General features: G+C 39.9%; 1 protein-coding gene across 11 annotated transcripts in view; it reads right to left on the bottom strand.

Annotated features, from left to right (window-relative positions):
• The window catches only part of NEBL (nebulette), a 167665-nt gene that overhangs the window by 15976 nt on the left and 134965 nt on the right, over positions 1 to 16724 (bottom strand). For 3 of the 11 annotated variants that reach the window (XM_081881975.1, XM_081881977.1, XM_081881971.1), the window contains exons 7-17: positions 14900 to 15001; positions 13749 to 13850; positions 10492 to 10599; positions 10067 to 10171; positions 6873 to 6977; positions 6561 to 6668; positions 5907 to 6023; positions 4346 to 4456; positions 4096 to 4206; positions 2343 to 2453; positions 76 to 186 (exon numbers count right to left, since the gene is read on the bottom strand). The exons of 3 other annotated variants lie outside the window; for them this stretch is intronic. In XM_081881975.1, coding sequence (XP_081738101.1) covers positions 76 to 186; positions 2343 to 2453; positions 4096 to 4206; positions 4346 to 4456; positions 5907 to 6023; positions 6561 to 6668; positions 6873 to 6977; positions 10067 to 10171; positions 10492 to 10599; positions 13749 to 13850; positions 14900 to 15001 — 1191 coding nt within the window. Of the gene's footprint in view, positions 1 to 75; positions 187 to 2342; positions 2454 to 4095; positions 4207 to 4345; positions 4517 to 5906; positions 6024 to 6560; positions 6669 to 6872; positions 6978 to 10066; positions 10172 to 10491; positions 10600 to 13748; positions 13851 to 14899; positions 15002 to 16724 lie in introns of those variants that run through there. 5 more of the 11 variants (XM_081881976.1, XM_081881974.1, XM_081881980.1 and 2 more) reach the window with 4 other exon arrangements.

Genomic DNA, 16724 nt, shown 5'->3' with positions numbered 1-16724 from the left:
ATGAAAAAAAAAAAAGGTTAAAAGCCCATTGTATTTTACTGTAAATGTCATTGAAGCAATGCATTCTGCACTAACCTGGCTTGCAATTTCATAAGCTTTCTTTGCTCGTTGTATATCAGGAGTATCCATGCCCACCTGCATGCCTTTCCCTTTAATTTCCATTTCTAGATGTTTCTTGTATTCTTTCTGTGAAGGACAGATCAGGAAATACTCAGATCTACAGCAGCTGAAGCTTTTATACAGACCTGCTTTAATCTGCATGCTTTTATTAAATAGCACCCATGAAGGTCAAATTGTCCCTTTATACTTTCAGAATACTGACTCCATAGGAGATACTCAGATATATCTGATGTTCCTTAAGGAAGAAAATCATTTAACAAAAATGCTTCTTTTAAATCATCATCATCATCATCATCATCTCTGTAGTATTTTATTGCAGGTTGCTCCTGTTTTCACTGTCCTGAATCAATGGATAAATTCATATAATTGAGCATTATAGATAATAGATGTAATTCAGAAAGGACTAAATTCATCTGTCACAAGATCCACTCACTAGTTTAAGGTTTGAGCATTTATGTCTTATAAATGCTTACCACTGATATTGACATTCAATGCAAATGGGGGATGAAAAGCCCTTCCTCTGTTCTTCTACAGGTAAGGTATCAATGAAAGTTTACTACCACAAGTCCTTGGCTCCCTGTTTAGCCCACGAGCCAATTTTCCCAACACCACACCTAATCATCCCACACCTGACATTGTATGTAGGATCAGGTGGGAAGTAGGTGGACATGCAGCTGAAGACACAGTTCCCTGTAGAAAGCAGGATTGAGCTCCCAGAACATCAGCTAACGTGCAGGTGGTTTAGTCTTGCTGGGTTTGGGTATGTGAGCAATTTCATATGAAGCCCCACAGTACCCTCACCAGAACCTTACAGCCAACAGTACTAAAGCCCTTCCAATAAGAGACCCAACTTGGAATCTAGTCTAATTGGGATTCAGACCTGGTTTGGAATGGAAACTGACTTGGTCACCTTGTACAATGATCTGCATCAGGAGAGAGCTGAGAGTGTAGCTCTGTGAATTCTCCTACATGACTTTTGATACCATCAGCCATGTTATTTTTCTGGGGTCTGAGCTGAGTACAGTGGTGCCTCGCAAGACGAAATTAATTCATTCCGCGAGTCTCTTCGTCTTGCGGTTTTTTCGTCTTGCGAAGCACAGCTATTAGCAGATTAGCGGATTAGCGGCTATTAGCGGCTTAGCGGCTTAGAAAAAGGGGGGAAGGGAAAAAACTTGCAAGAACTCGCCCGATGTTTCGTCTTGCGAAGCACCTCAAAAGATGGAAAACTCTTTCGTCTAGCGAGTTTTTCGTCTTGCGAGGCATTCGTCTTGCGGGGCACCACTGTACTGGGGGAACCACATTGCAGTGATTCCACTCCTGCTTGGGTGGCCAGATCCAGATGGTGGTTCTTGGGGTGCACTGCTCAGCTCTGTGAAGTTCTCCAGTTTGGGGTTTCACATAGATCAGTTCTGTCACCTATGTTGTTTAACATCTACACGAAACCACTGAGTGGGGTCACACAGAGTTTTGGAGTGCATTGTCACCAGTATGCAGATGACACACCACTTTATTTCTCCTTTCTATCTTCTGCAGGTGAGGGAGTGGATGTACTGAATCAGTTCTTGGCTCTGATAATGGGCTGAATGGGTGCCGATAAAGTGACATTTAATCTAGGCAACAATGAGGTGCTGTTAGTGAGTCGTTCCTCTGTTTAGCTGAGTGGTGTGCAATCTGCTCTAGATGGAGAGACACTCCCTCAGAGGACCAAGTTCATAGCTTGACGGTTCTCCTGGACCCACTGCTGTCATTTAAGGCACAGGGGGCCTTAGTGGTATGGTGGTATGCCTTCCACCAGCTTAGGTTGGTGGTCCAACTACAATCCCTATCTGTGACAACTTTTGGAATTCACACTCAGTTTTGCAAGAGTTGAATATTTTGGTCTAAGGTCACAAGCACATCTTACATTTAAAGCACACCACTTCAACAGTCATGGCTTCCCACAAAGAATACCGGGAACTGCAGTTTGTTAAGGGTGCTAGGAATTGTAGCTCTTTGAGGGGTCTCCTTACAATTCTCGGTACCTTTAACTTCAGCTTTAACTTCAGGCAAAGCCACAGATGTTAAAGAGGTATGAGAGTGCTTTAAATGTATGGTGCAGATGGGACACCAGACCAAAATGCTCCACTCTTGCAAAACAGAGTATAAATTCCAAAAGTTGTCATATTACCTTATATCATGCTATAAAGCATACAGTTCCATTTCAAGAAGCATTTTAAACAAACCTGGCTTGCAATTTCAGATGCTCTCTTGGCTCGCTGTATTTCAGGAGTATCTGTGCCAACCTGCATCCCTTTCCCTTTAATTTCAGTCTCCAGGTCTTTTTTATATTCTTTCTGTGCACACAAGAAAATATATATCAGGGTCTATTTGAAACAGAATGGGTGGGAGAGAGCGGAACACCTTTAAATGCTACGCATTGCATATTCAAAACCTTTGCCCTCAAAGACCAATTTAGAATTTAGGCAAATGGTTTCTCTCTGCAGCGGAGTTCTTGCACACCTACAAAATGAATAAATGTGTCAGAGTGTTTAGAAGGCTTGCATATTAAACACATGGTCAAACATTTTAAATGGTGGTTTAAAATTCTGTTGAGGTACTGAGTTACATGGGGAGTTTTCAGCAATGGTTTTTTTTATTAAAAAAAAACAAAACGTTTTTAGTATACAAAGAACGCTTCCTAATTTAAATAGCCTGTGCTATTGACTTGGGGATTACCAAGTGATATAAAATATAAATAATTAATTCAAAATGAACATTTTATTTTCAGCGGGTCCTAACACATCCTAATTCTCTAAATAAGCACATATATTATTAAAAGTGTGTTGGAAGGTGTGTTGAGTTAACTGCTCTAGAATATTTATTTGTACACCGAGGTAGACACATAAGCTGGGGTTGAAGTAGGCCACTTCTATTTAGACATTAAATTAAAATAATCAGGGGAGAATGCCTATGGGGAAGAAACTAATTTAACTGTATAACTATAGCCATATGGTGACCCACCATTGCCTAAGGAATTAGGGCACGACTCCCTAGCCTGTCCTGACTCCTGGCCACCCCCTAAAGGTGAGAAGGAAAGACTTACCCCATCACCACCACCCCAAGACCGCAGAACCACAAGTGGATGAGAGAGTTTGGCCTCAGATGAGGCCCCTCTCCCAGCCCCTGAACCTGAGAGTCCAGGAAATGAGCCTCAGTGCCGACCCATCAGCTGAAACATGCCTAAAGGACGTCACCAGGCTAAACCAAACTATTTGTTTTCCCACACTGAAACTGCCAAAAGTGACCAAATCAAGAATATTAACCTATTTAAACAACACAGCAGACCATATAGCACTCCTTCCCACTATTCAGTGTGAAGTAGGCAAAGAAAACCAATCTGCGATCCAAAATGCAGATTGGGAGATGAGGCACAGTGGGAAACAGGGAGGGAGGGAAGGTGCTGTTGCAAAAAGAAGGCTGGAAGGAAGGCAGCTTGTCCCTTCAATAAGGATCAAGCCCTGACCCATTCCTCAGACCACCTTGGAAATGCAAGGATTTTCCTCCTCTGACTCTCTTGCCCAATGGCTCATAAAGCCACCCAGCCTTCTAGGAACCATCTCGGACTTTTGGCTGAACGTTCTGGCACCCTGATAGTTAAAGCAAGGCCCATTAAGTTCAACGGGACTTACTCCCATGTAACCTGATATGCCTTTGGCAATACAAAGCTACATTGCCAAAGAACTCTATCGTGTTATGCCTTCCACGTCGTTTCAAAAACAGAATGTGCTGCATTAGATTTCTACAATGATTTTCAATAAACAAAATAATTTCTATATATATTTGCTTAAATGAGAACAATACAGAAAGTGTTTCTGAAATTCAGTAGTTCTATTCAGCTTTATTGCTCTTCTTGTGCCAGATGTGCCAATTAATTGCTAATTCCACCAAGCCATAAAAGATGCAAAGGAATAATTTTAAATGTTTTGCTCTACTGACCTCACTAACAATTTTAGATGCTCTCTTTGCTTTTTGAACCTCAGGAGTTTCAGAGATGAGCTTAACTCCTTTCCCCTTTATTTCATTTTCCAGATCTTTTCTGTATTCCTTCTAAAAAAATAAAAAGTTGGAAACAGTTTCAAAGCATGGACTTTTTCATAGACTCTAAAAACTAAGCAGATGTGTCATTGGGTGCTTTGTGAAGGGCTCACTTTCCACGACATTAATAACCTTTACTAACATAACCTACCTCATTTAGTATCTGAGCTGCATTTTTCACTCTAATCAACTCTGGCGTATCTTCAAACACTGTCAGTCCTTTTCCTTTCATCCCTTCTTCCAAATCTTTTCTATACTCTTTCTGAAGGTTTGAAGGAGGGGGGGGGGGAAAGGTTTCTCAGCTTTAAATCGTGAGCAAGATCTTGAAAAGGAAAAGTTCTTATTAAATATTTCAAGGAATACTTTGAAAATCTCTATAAAATATGAATTAGATAGTGCACATTTATCATAGTTAAAATAGAATTGGGAAATCAAAAGATAGGATGCACCAAGAATGAAAAGATTGTAATCTTTACTTGCTCCTGGGAGCAGGGGAACCACATTCTTTTTTTTATACAACTAGTTACTACAGATATTTTATAAAACTGTAAGAGCTTCCGCTATGGATGGTAGGTGTTTTTTTTCAGATTACAGACAAGTAAATGACCCTGTCACTCAAGTTCTGCTAATGCTATCATTATTCACAAAGGTGCACTAAATGCAATGCAAAAGGCACTTATCCACAAATCAGAGTTACATAGCATGATGAGTACTTGTGATTGAAATGAACATGTAGAAAGATATCACACTAATGCTGCAGAAAACATAACCCAGAGTTACATCAGTTTATGACACTGTCTCCAGAAGATATGCGTTCCTCCTTGATTGACAAACCAAGAGGTATTGTTTCAATTTATCTCCAGGTATCTTTGAAGCTTCAAGTCAATTCAGACATCACACCAAACAATCTTTAATGAAGCTTAAGGATGACTTGGCGTGATTATCTGAGAGTGGCAAGTCATCGTTCGTGGTCGGCCAGCAAACAAGAATCAGAAACCATGGTTTTAAGTGAGTTGGCAACCTCACTTAACTGTTGTGCTAATCGGGGCTTCACTCACCCTGTCATGTGTGCAAGCAAGTGGGCAGGCAAGCAAATTAGGAGGGTAGCTGCAGCAACAAGGGAACATGAGAAGGCATGTCTGTGTCACCAGCCTGCCCAATGGCAGGCTTGCTCACTCAGCTGGCATGCTCACCCACAACTCTAGCCTGCATGTTTTGCTCGCTTGCTCCATCCGCTGTTGTCACACTGCAGTACTGTGGCTACGCAAACTGCATCACAACAACTTCTTTCTTACCAAAGTATTACATACGTAGTAAAACAAGAAGTAACTAGAAGTGGTTCTTCCATCTTCTGACTTATTACAGCTTGTGCAGGTGGCGCTGTAGGTTAAACCACAGAGCCTAGGACTTTCCGATCACAAGGTCGGCAGTTTGAATCCCCGCGACAGGGTGAGCTCCCGTTGCTCGGTCCCTGCTCCTGCCAACCTAGCAGTTCAAAAGCACATCAAAGTGCAAGTAGATAAATAGGTACCGCTCCGGCGGGAAGGTAAACGGTGTTTCTGTGCACTGCTCTGGTTCGCCAGAAGCGGCTTAGTCATGCTGGCCACATGACCCGGAAGCTGTACACCGGCTCCCTCGGCCAATAAAGTGAGATGAGCGCCGCAACCCCAGAGTCGGTCACGACTGGACCTAATGGTCAGGGGTCCCTTTACCTTTACCTCTTTGAGCAGGTTGGTAACACGCTTCACATTCAAGAATTCCGGGGTCTTGTCCAAGTCCAGCGCTGCCTTTCCTTTGAGTTTATCTTCAAATTCTTTTCGATAAATTTTCTGCACACGAAATAAAATTTTATATAACTCTAAAATTGCATGCCGTTTCATGTAAGCTGTAGTTATATTGCAGCAAGAGGTAAAACGTTTTCTCTGAACAATCCAAAACATAAAGATACAGAATCTAAACATTTGGAGGATATCAAAGTGCATCTCTAAAACAGCTATTCCAACTTCAAATGGGAGACACAACGGGATCCAAAGATTTGCTCAACTTGTTCCATGTGTTGAAGCCTGTTTTGAACATGTGGTTGTTTCCTGAAGAGCAGCATGTGGTGCTGCAAATGGTTTTGGAAGTGGGAGGACTTCAAAAACCAGTATGCAGTGTGTCAAGTTGGTATGCTGCCCAGTGGGGGGGGGGGCTGGGAATCCAAGATCCAAACTGAGTGAGAACTAGGCTGAATTATCTCCTTAGGCTGTGACCAATGCATTTCATCATAGTGAAAGAACTACCCACAGCCCTTATTCAAATGCCATAGCAGCACAATGTATTGAATACTGCAGTACAGTAATGATTTCCAAAAGCATTCCACCAACCTCACTCTGACACCTCTGAGCCTCCTTTGAAACTTGGTAAGTCGGGGTATCCACAAATTCCATCATGGCCCTGCCTTTTGCTTTTTCATACTTCTCTTTGTACTTCACCTAACAGAACAAAGCGCGGATCAAAACTACAGCAATTTTTAAAACCAACAGTTTGTTCATTCACAGAGGAGGGGCTTCCCATTCCTTGTGTATGAATTCTCTTTTATGCATGAAAAGCATTTCCCTCCTTCTAAACATATATGCTGTGCACAATATACAATCCAAACATGCAGAGCTACTGGACTGTGCACACTGTGTGCATACCTGACTTTGGAGCACTGCGTTTTCTTTGTGGTGCAGCTGTTCAACTGTATCCAGTGCGAAATGATACAGCCCCTTACTTTTCTCAAACAGCTTCTTATATTCATACTGAAATATATATAAAAGACCAAAACTGTCAGTTAATATAAATCCCTTAAAACTATAATGATACCTCATTGTAGTAGTTGTTGTTTAAACCCACAGCTTTGTTTCAAAGTTTGTAAGAACTCATCTTTAAAGCAAAAGTGTAAACTAAACCGTGAAATGGTTTCTATTTAAAAAAAAAAAAACAGATGAAGCTCTGATCCAGTGAGGACAACATGTGCACATGGAAACAACATGCAGAGCGATTCGTGGCAATTCCAGTATTTGAGCTGAACCATTGGAAGATGTTTTCAATATCTGTCTACACCTCTGCACAGCACTGATCACCTCTAAGCAGGGCAGAGTCTAAGGTTTTCCATCCCTCCAAAATTCATAGCTAATGCTTGGTGCTAGATCGTAATCACATGCAGTAGCATGACACATACCTCACACCACTTCAGCACATGTGCAACTTTTGATCAGGACATATAACAGCCTTGGGGCTGTTCGGGATTCATAAACAATCTTCCTGTGCAAAGTGATTCCAGGGAGCGGGGCCACAGCTGGTTTCCTAATCTAGTGGCAGTGGTTATCTTATCATAGCCGATGAAATCCTGCTCCAGAGGGTCCACCTAACGTTCAAGGGCAGCTTTTCAGGGGGTGAAGGTATGCTGTAGAACATGTTTAGCCCTGGATCCCAACTTAATAACCCAAAGAAGCTCAAGTGTTGAAAATTATAGAAATAGTGTGAGCTCAATTTGACAGTCTCTTATTGCCTCCTAGTGGAGCCAAGCAAACATTGTGCAGCCTCTATCTGTTTTAAAAGTGAAATGCAATTAGTCGATTTGCTAATATAAAAATAGAAACTCAGAAAAAGAGTATAAAAGTATGCCTACTACACACCCAGTGCAATTGTATGCACTTTTTACTCAGAAATGGACAGGGAGCCTAGAAAGGCAGTGGAAACCATAGCAAACAAAACAACACACCCCAAAAGCAACTTTCTCTGACCATTGAATTATTCTGCAACTGAACTGAGTACCCAGGAAGGCACAGTTGGGAGAAGCTAACTACCACAGATATTTCAAATAACACAAGACAGGTCATCCTTTTCATCCATCTCCTTAATCATGGATTAAGGAGATTTTATAATGGACAACCTTGTTAAATTGGCAGGGAGGTCAGGACTCAAAATCTGGAAGCATTTTCTCATCTACATACTGTACCTACAGGTCGACAGGTGAACATCAACCAAAAACAAGTCACCTTTAAGAAGAGAGCTTTGCTGCCAAATCGCATGAGCATGCTTCATGATTGCAGCACAAAGCAATTGCTTGTACTGTGAGAGCAAAAACCCATTTCACAGTAAAACAAAACCAGGGTGTGTGGAGGTGTTACTCTGCAGCATGTGAATTACATTCAGCTACCTCAAATCATATCCCCAAAATAAGAGGACTGAGCGGGGGGGGGGGGGCAATCTGAAGTCTTTCCACATCTACCGGTAGTTTATACAAATATTGATGTGCTGATTCCTTTTAACTGTTATAAAGGTTAGAAGTTTATAAAAGTGTTATTTAAAAAGAAGAAGAGGAGCTAAAAAGGTAAAAGAAAACGAAAAAAACTCACAAACTATAGGGCTACTGGTGTAGTGGCAGATTGGGTAGTGCAAGGAGACATTTGTTTCCTCTGTCTACACAGAGTTCTTTTAAAAATCTGCCAGATATTTTAACATTTATCTTCCCTCTTTCTTTTCATGGAAACTACTTCTTCAAGAATTGCAATATGTATATTTAAAATGCATTTTATCCTCAATACATGTCGTAAATGCATCTTAGTTCCTTTTTTTGAGCCAATAAATTTCTCACAGAATTGGAAAAAAGTATGAAATCCAAAAGAAATCCACACTTCTGTTTGAATCAGAATTCATAAAGATTGAATTCCTCAATGGTTAGAATTAGTTATGAAGCGCACACACACACCATTTTGAGACATTGGTGTGTCTCAAGAACTCCTGGTCACAGTATGCTGGTAACTCAGACATTATTAGTATCAGTATCATTAATATTAATTAAATTTCTCTCCTGCCCTTCATCAGAGAATCACAGGACAGTTTACAATATAAAAACACCAAATCTCTTCTATGGTAAGAGATTAATTTAAGACCACAAACCCTTGCTTCCCATTTTTCATCCCATGAATGACATTCCAGATGGCTGCTGCCTACATACAAAGATGGGCTTTGCTTTTTAAGGATATGCAATTATGATTTTTTAAAATTACTTATTAAATTTCTATACCGCCCTTCATCCAAGGTTCACAGGGCAGATTTATAATATTAAAAGATAAAAATACAGAACATATTAGCATATTAATCAGCCAAAGGCCTGGGAGAAGAGGAAAGTTTTCACCTGGCACCTAAAGATATGTAAGGAATGTGCCAGGCGGGCCTCCCTGGAGAAAGCATTCCACAAATGGGGAGCCACCACAGAAAAGGCCCGTTTCTGTGTTGCCACCCTCCAGACCTCTCATGTAGGAGGCATGCAAAGAAGGGCCTCAGATGATGATCACAGGGTCTGGGTCTTTCCTCATATAGGGAGAGGTGGTCCTTGAGATATTGCGACCCTGAGCCATTTAAGGCTTGATAGGTCAAAACAATCAGGTCCACAAACTAATCAGCAGCCAGTGCAATCAGGCAAGGATTGGTGTAATATGCTCAAACCAACCTGCCCCAGTGAGCAACCTGGCCACTGAATTCTGCACCAGCCAAAGTTTCTGAACTGTCTTCGGAGGCAGCCCCATGTATAACGCGTTGAAGTACTCTACCCTAGAGGTTACCAGAGCACAAACAACAAAAGTTAGGCTATTCTTGTCCACATAGGGGCGCAGGTGAGCCACCTGCCAAAGCTGACGGAAGGTACTCTATGCCACTGAGGCCACCTGAACCTCAAGCGACAGCAGTGGACCCAGAAGTAGTACCCCCAACCAATGTACCTGCTCCTTCAGATGAAGGGCTCATTAAGTTTAATGGAACATAACACAACAATTATCTGCTCTGAACCATTTGCATTTTAAAACCCTATTCAAATGAATTAATCACAAGAAAGTCAACTTACCTGGCTACTTATTTTGCTGGCATTCAAGGCATGCTCTAACTGTAACAGGTTCGGAAAGGTAGATGCTGGCTCATGAAGGCTTTCTAGGTCTTTTTTGTATTTCACCTGCAAGGTGAAGAATAGACATTTGGTTAAAAACAAACCAGAGCATGGGACAGAAATGCATGGTTTCATTTTCACTGCAGGAAAAAAAATGTTCTTCTTTTCCATGTTTGCCTGCCATGTTTTCTATCGGCCATTAGGTGGCACTCATTTACTACGGTCTGACAAAAAGATGGCCACAATGCATATTCTATTATAGGGGAAAGTTTAACCCTTTGAAAAGAGACCTTTCCAAATAAATGCTAAGAAAATAAAATGCCCACCAAGCAACTTCCACACAAAAACGTTACAATAAAAAGAGTGCCAAAAACAGCCCTACTTACATCACTTGCCAAGACAGAGGCAAGTTGTGCTTGCTTGAAAGAAGCACTTTCCAGAGGATTGTAGCAGTAATTCTTCATATCCTTATTAAACTGCTCTTTGTATTTTGCCTGAGAAACAAACAAATCACATAGGTTGTAATAGTGCATAAGTGCAGATTTCAGAATAGCTTAGCATCAGCATTTTCTATTCATAGCTTATCCCAAACCCTCAGTTATATAATTACAGGCCAGTTCAATAAACACAGAGGGTATAGTACAGGGCCATAGGCCCGGCCCCAAAGGGCTTATCTAGGTTTCTGGAGCATCTTTGCCTGATCCCTGCTTCATAAAAGGAAAGCGAAGCTGGAACTAGATGACGCAGCAGATAGAAAGCTGCCACGAAAAATAGGAACCCTCCATCTCTCCTCAGTAATATCTGCTGATACAACATCCATAATGTTACATCATGGTGCTGTAAGCTTTTCTGCTCCTACCAACAGCAGCACTGAAGTGCAACAGCATCGTGTCACAGGCCTTGTATCACTTAATATTTCCAATGAAAACATAATGTAAGGTTGCTGCTGTCAATGGCAGATCTCCCTAGTCCCAGCCTTTGGAAAAAGAGGGCAAGTAAGAATAACACGTGTTGGTGGTAAACTTTCAAACTCAAAGTAAAAACAACAAGAGCAAGATCTGAACAAATGACATGGTTTATAGAGTAGAATAAAATTTTGGTTGCAGTGCACAGGAGAAAGGGGAAGCAGTCTGGCGTTAAATGTAGTCAAAAGTTTGTTTCTAACAGAAGACATCTATATCACACTCTCAGGTGCATGTCAGGCTTAAAAAAAAATTTTTGAAGAGCAGAAATCCCAGGAGCTTTTCATTGCCAAACTAGTTTTAGAGAACTGGGAAGGTTCCCCACCCCCACCCCGCCCAGCTCGATTTTAATTATAAAGGCTAACTTTATAAGCTATTTGGATGGGAAGCAAAGGCACGTGTCTCAAAAGAAGTATGTCTTTTCTTTACAAAAATCCTGACCATTTACTGCATTGTCTTCCTTTCCTTTCTTGAGAGCATAGAAAGGAAATTGGACACTGCCTTAGTCTGAGTCAGACCACTGGTCCAACAGTGTCAACACTGTTCATTCCGGTTGGCAGCTGTTCTTCAGAGCTTCAGACGGGGTATTTCCTAGCTCTACCTTACATGCCAAGGATTGAAAACAGGACCTTTTGCATGCAAAGTATATACTCTATCACTGAGCTACAGTCCTTTCCAAAGGAGTCTCTCACAATAATCGCTTTATTTGAGTATCAAGATACTTATTTAATGTGATGATTACACATGAAGCATGTTTTCTTTTAAGGACTGAGATTAATTTAAGACAACATATATCATATATATCATCAAGACATGGCTCAGAAAGAAGCAGGAGGAAAACAAAAACAACCGTGAAGAATGCTAAGCCAAACAAATTTCTTGCTAAACTTGCACAAATCCCATATACAGCTGGGGAAAGTGTATCTTTTGAAGCTATAAGGCAGCTTTCCTAACCGCAAGCACTTTCAATAAGTATTAGGTTTCATAAGTGAACTATAGCACCTGCTGTTCTATTTACCACCCCAAAAGGTTTTTTTTAAAAAAGCCAAGCACTAGGCATTGCACATTAGAAAGCTCTCGTTGTAAATGAAATAGGTTTTTAACACTATAAATCATTTTCTTATCCCTATAACAAACAAAATGTATATACTAAGAAGCTGAGAACAACCAAAGGGTTTCCAGGAGATCAAATAAAGTAGAGCATAAATATGCAGCACCCTGAAATTTGTCTGGAAGCATCAAGTACCTGCTGAGAATATAACCTGAGAGAGGATAATAAATAACATGGTGTCTGAGGCATAAAAGCAAGAGCTGGCCCCACCTACATAACCAAAGCAAGCAAATGATTGCCAGGGATGAAGACAGTCGGCACAAGGTTTAAAAGAAGTGTCCCAGGATCCATCGTAATGTCACGGCAGCTGCTGCAGCACAACACTACTTTGGGTCCTGCAATAGATGCCTCTCAGTGTAGCTGTTCTTGCATGAAATGTCCTGGGCCAAATGTGGCAAAAATTCCCTGTATTTTCTACAGTAATACAATACCTTAGCACATAATCCAAGCTCTAATAGTTACCCCTCAAATAATTAATACCACACTGATTGAGGGTAAGATATAAATTAGTATTTTAAAGGATTATTAACAAAGAGCAAATTCTTTAATAAGATAATGGGATTATTCAAGCAAAACCTTATTACTGGGACTCTAAAAAGAAAGAGGAAATATATAACCTCACTGCTTTCGACCAGCATGTATGATTAAAGTAAATGATATTTTAATTATATGATTTAGCTTACAGGTATCATAAAGATCTTAATTTTTTTCCACTTGGCCTAATTAACTCCTTTTTTTTTTAAGTAGCAGATGTACCGTAGCTTTTACGTCCCAATCATGTTCCCATAAACTGTTCTTTGGGTGGAAAATAGGACCAGGAAGGATGGTTTGTTCCTTTTTGTGTGAAAAAGTAGTGGCTTAAAATCGCCTATGCCTATAAACACTATTCTCTTCTTAATACACCAGTATGCCTTGAAAGATCACTAGACTCCTCTTCGTCCCTAGAATTCCCTTCATATATGAACTATCCATGATCCAAAGAGAACACGAGGACTGCACAGATGCAGCGAGGGGGGAAATTGCTGTTTTCCAGGGCTCTGTGACATTCATTTGCATCAATTGCAATCCTATCTTAGAATTTAGTGATACCTTGACATCGAGCAGAATGACATAATGCCACTCTCTGTTTTATGGCTCCACTAAGTTCATGCAGTTTGCTCTCTGAATGGACTGAAATTATTATTATTATTATTTATAAAACAGGCTTTTGTGTGGCAAAAGAAAAAATCCACTTTCAAAAGACTTTGAAACAAAAATTAAACACCACCGTCCAGCCCCAAAGACTATATATTTGGCCAGTGACATCAAAATGTATTAATCCTACCACCAAACTAACTGTGACCGAAGGCAAATTTACTCGTCCACTTGTGGGTTTTCAGCTACAGATCTCTCAAAATATTTAATGCATACCAATTACAGCAATTCTATGGGAAAGAGTTGTGGAAACCTTATCTTGAAGTTTTCATGCAATTATAGATAGTTTGCAATTAGAAAAGTGAATCATTTGATTGCACTCCTGGGAATCAGATATCTCAATTGAGTCATTGTCTGAAAGCTAAGAAAATCTTACTTGGCTTAAATATTTGGAAACCTCTTTTGCATGGTTGAAGTCTGGTCTTCCGAGGACAGTTGGTTCCTTACTCATTTCTCGCCTTCCTTTCGCATATTCAGCCTTCAAGTAATAAAAAGAAAAGTATGTGCACGCCAGGCATAATTTTATTTTGAGAGTTCCCCCCACCCTTTCAGTTTTGTCAGGGGAAATGTAAGTCTCAAAAGAAACAGTATAGCAAGTATCTTTGGTGACCTTTGTTGACACCACTTTCGCTAACACTCTAATCAGCAATTCCCAGGCTTCTCCTGATTCAACAAATGTACCATTTATTTTATTTGAGAAACAATATGCAGCATTTTTTAAAAATCCTCCAGTTTGATCAAGGGTTGAGCTTAAACATAAGAAATGCTGATTCCCTGTTATTTGGGGGGATTTGCAATTTCCAGCAAAGCTGAACTGAACATGCAGGTGGCTGCCTTTTTTAAAAAATATAATAGGTCAGATTCCACTCTAAATTACAGAAATACAATCCTATTAAAGTCAATAAAGACTGCAATGAGTAAAATATAGTCGAAGTCTGCATACCGGGGGTGGGGAGGGGAGTTTGCATGAAATTCTATAGGAGAGTGAACCCACCAACAGGTGTGCAGGTCAAGGAAGCATGGAAGGGGGAAAGGTCAGAGACTGATAGACAGGATACCTTATATGCTAGAACTGCAGACAGAGAATCTATCCTTTAAACCTTCGGATGCAACTTTGGTACTTCAAGAATGAAAACCAGGTGGATATTTGAGGCTGTATTGTGGCATTCTTTAACTGGCCAATCCAAAATTTTGGAAGAAAGGAACTGGGGGAAGCTTAAAATTGAGTGGAGTGATGAATGCTAGAAAAGTTGAGGCGGCAGGTTAAGGGTTTTTAGAAAGCTTGGCTGCTGATAATAATGAGTGCTAGATGGAAATTTTCTCATGTTTATGCACCTAAGCACATAAGAAGAGGGAGAAAGGATCATTTACTGAAAATTGCCCCCTTTGGGGTACTTAGGTTATTGGTCTGAATGCAATCTAGAATTTATCATAACTTTGTACAACTTTAGTAGCTCTGTCCATAATAAAAATAAATTTTAAGTTATCAACATTTTCTATAAATTACAAAGAAATTTAATTTCATACGTTGCTTATTATCTTTGTCAACTGGGTTGCCATCATTATGTCTGGTCGATTTGAAACTTCAGTATATCTGTGAGTGTCCTGGAGATCTTTTTTATATGAAACCTGTAAAATAAAAGACTCATTAATTATCTATGACTTAGCAGGTCAGCTATAAATGTAGCAATGTTAACGTATTAGCTGTCCTATACATTCAGGAAACACCACCTGGTAGATTGCCAGGATAAAGGCAAAATAATACCTAATAACAGCCTATATCATAAACAAAATGAGAAACTCATTCCTATTTCAAAGACCAAAATGGAAATGCTAGTATATCAGCATGTATATTATGCAATGTGTATTATGAGGGGAAGTCTTTTATTTTTCATTTGTTTTCCCAAACGTATCTAATTGATATCTGAAGTTTATCTTGCCTTGCAGACAAAGCTGGTTGGGATTTACAGGTTGGGACAAAATATTGTCCTGTAACAAAAGCTGATCAGGTTTGATCTAGTAACAGTGATTCAGTCCTGTTAGTCACATCCACACTAGATTACTATTACAAACTCTGCATGCAGTGGCCTTTAAAGGGATCTTGGAAACTTCAGCTCTTCCAGAATGTACCCCACCAAATGTTGATGGAGGCAGGCTACAAGCTGAATATGTGAAGCCCGGAAGCAGGACATAAGGGCATCAAGCTTCTCCCACTCACAATTCCTTTCCTAATATCTCTTCCTTATCTGAAAAACAAATTACTTTGCCTTCAAATTCTAAACTTTCGTGCCAACAAGAACATTGGAAGTACCATATTAGTGGATGTATCTTTTAATTAATTAAAAAAAAAATATCACAATTTTATAACAAATAGTCTTCCCAAAATATTAACATGAATTTTCAGCTTCTGTCCATATCGCTTTAACACCTTTATTCTTTTATATATGTGTGAAATTGTTTTTATATGTTCTTGATTGTATTGTTTTAATCACTGATATGTTTGCCACCCAGGCATAGCTGTCAACGTTTTCCATTTTTAAGGGAAATTCCCTTATTCCAAATAGGATTCCTCGCCAGAAGAGGGAAAAGTTGACCGCTATGAACCCAGGGCTCCTTTAGGAGGAAGGGTGGAACATACATTAAATAAGTAGATAGACAAACAGATTTTTTTAAAAATCTGACTGCTTCTGTATGTTAGTCGCTTGATGATGTTTTCATTTAATACATTACTTTTTACAAAAAAGGTCTAAGTGAAGCTGCTAAAATAATTTCCTAGTATTCTTTGTAAAAAATTAACTCATCTTATTCACTACTGTCATGCAAAGCATTGGAAACATTTTTTTAATGAATAAAACCAGAAGTGCATCCAGGTTCTTGCAATTCAGAGCATTACATAGATTTAGCTAATTATATGCTGTTCACCCTAATGACCACATGAGGTGAAGTGAATACCATAAAGGCAGCAGGAACAGGTTTCTGAAAAGGACCCCATCATCCATGTAAATTGCAAATTAAAGCCCAGCATATGCGCTCAAAACAGCAGCAAGGACTGAACTGTCAGCTCAGACACAGAGAAAAATGCACAGAATCTTGTGGCGAACGCTGCAGCAATTTTGTACCTTATTGTTCCCAAGTGACAGTCACATAGTAAATGAAATAAGGAAGTGTGGTTAATTTCACAGTGAGGAGACAGTAGAAAAATCAGACAGTTATTTCACCAATCAAGTTTGATGTAAGGTCTAGCGCAATACTTTTCCTCTCATAAATTATTACTCTTCTGGCACCCAGTCAAAGATATATTTATGTTGGAGTGAGACAGAGACATCAAACATTTTGCAAATGTCTGCAATAT

The sequence above is a fragment of the Podarcis erhardii genome, assembly GCF_964252035.2.
Source record: "Podarcis erhardii genome assembly, chromosome: 12".
In the NCBI taxonomy this organism is placed as follows: domain Eukaryota; kingdom Metazoa; phylum Chordata; class Lepidosauria; order Squamata; family Lacertidae; genus Podarcis; species Podarcis erhardii.
Note: the sequence above shows the minus strand (reverse complement) of the source record. Positions and strands in the feature narration are given on the sequence as shown.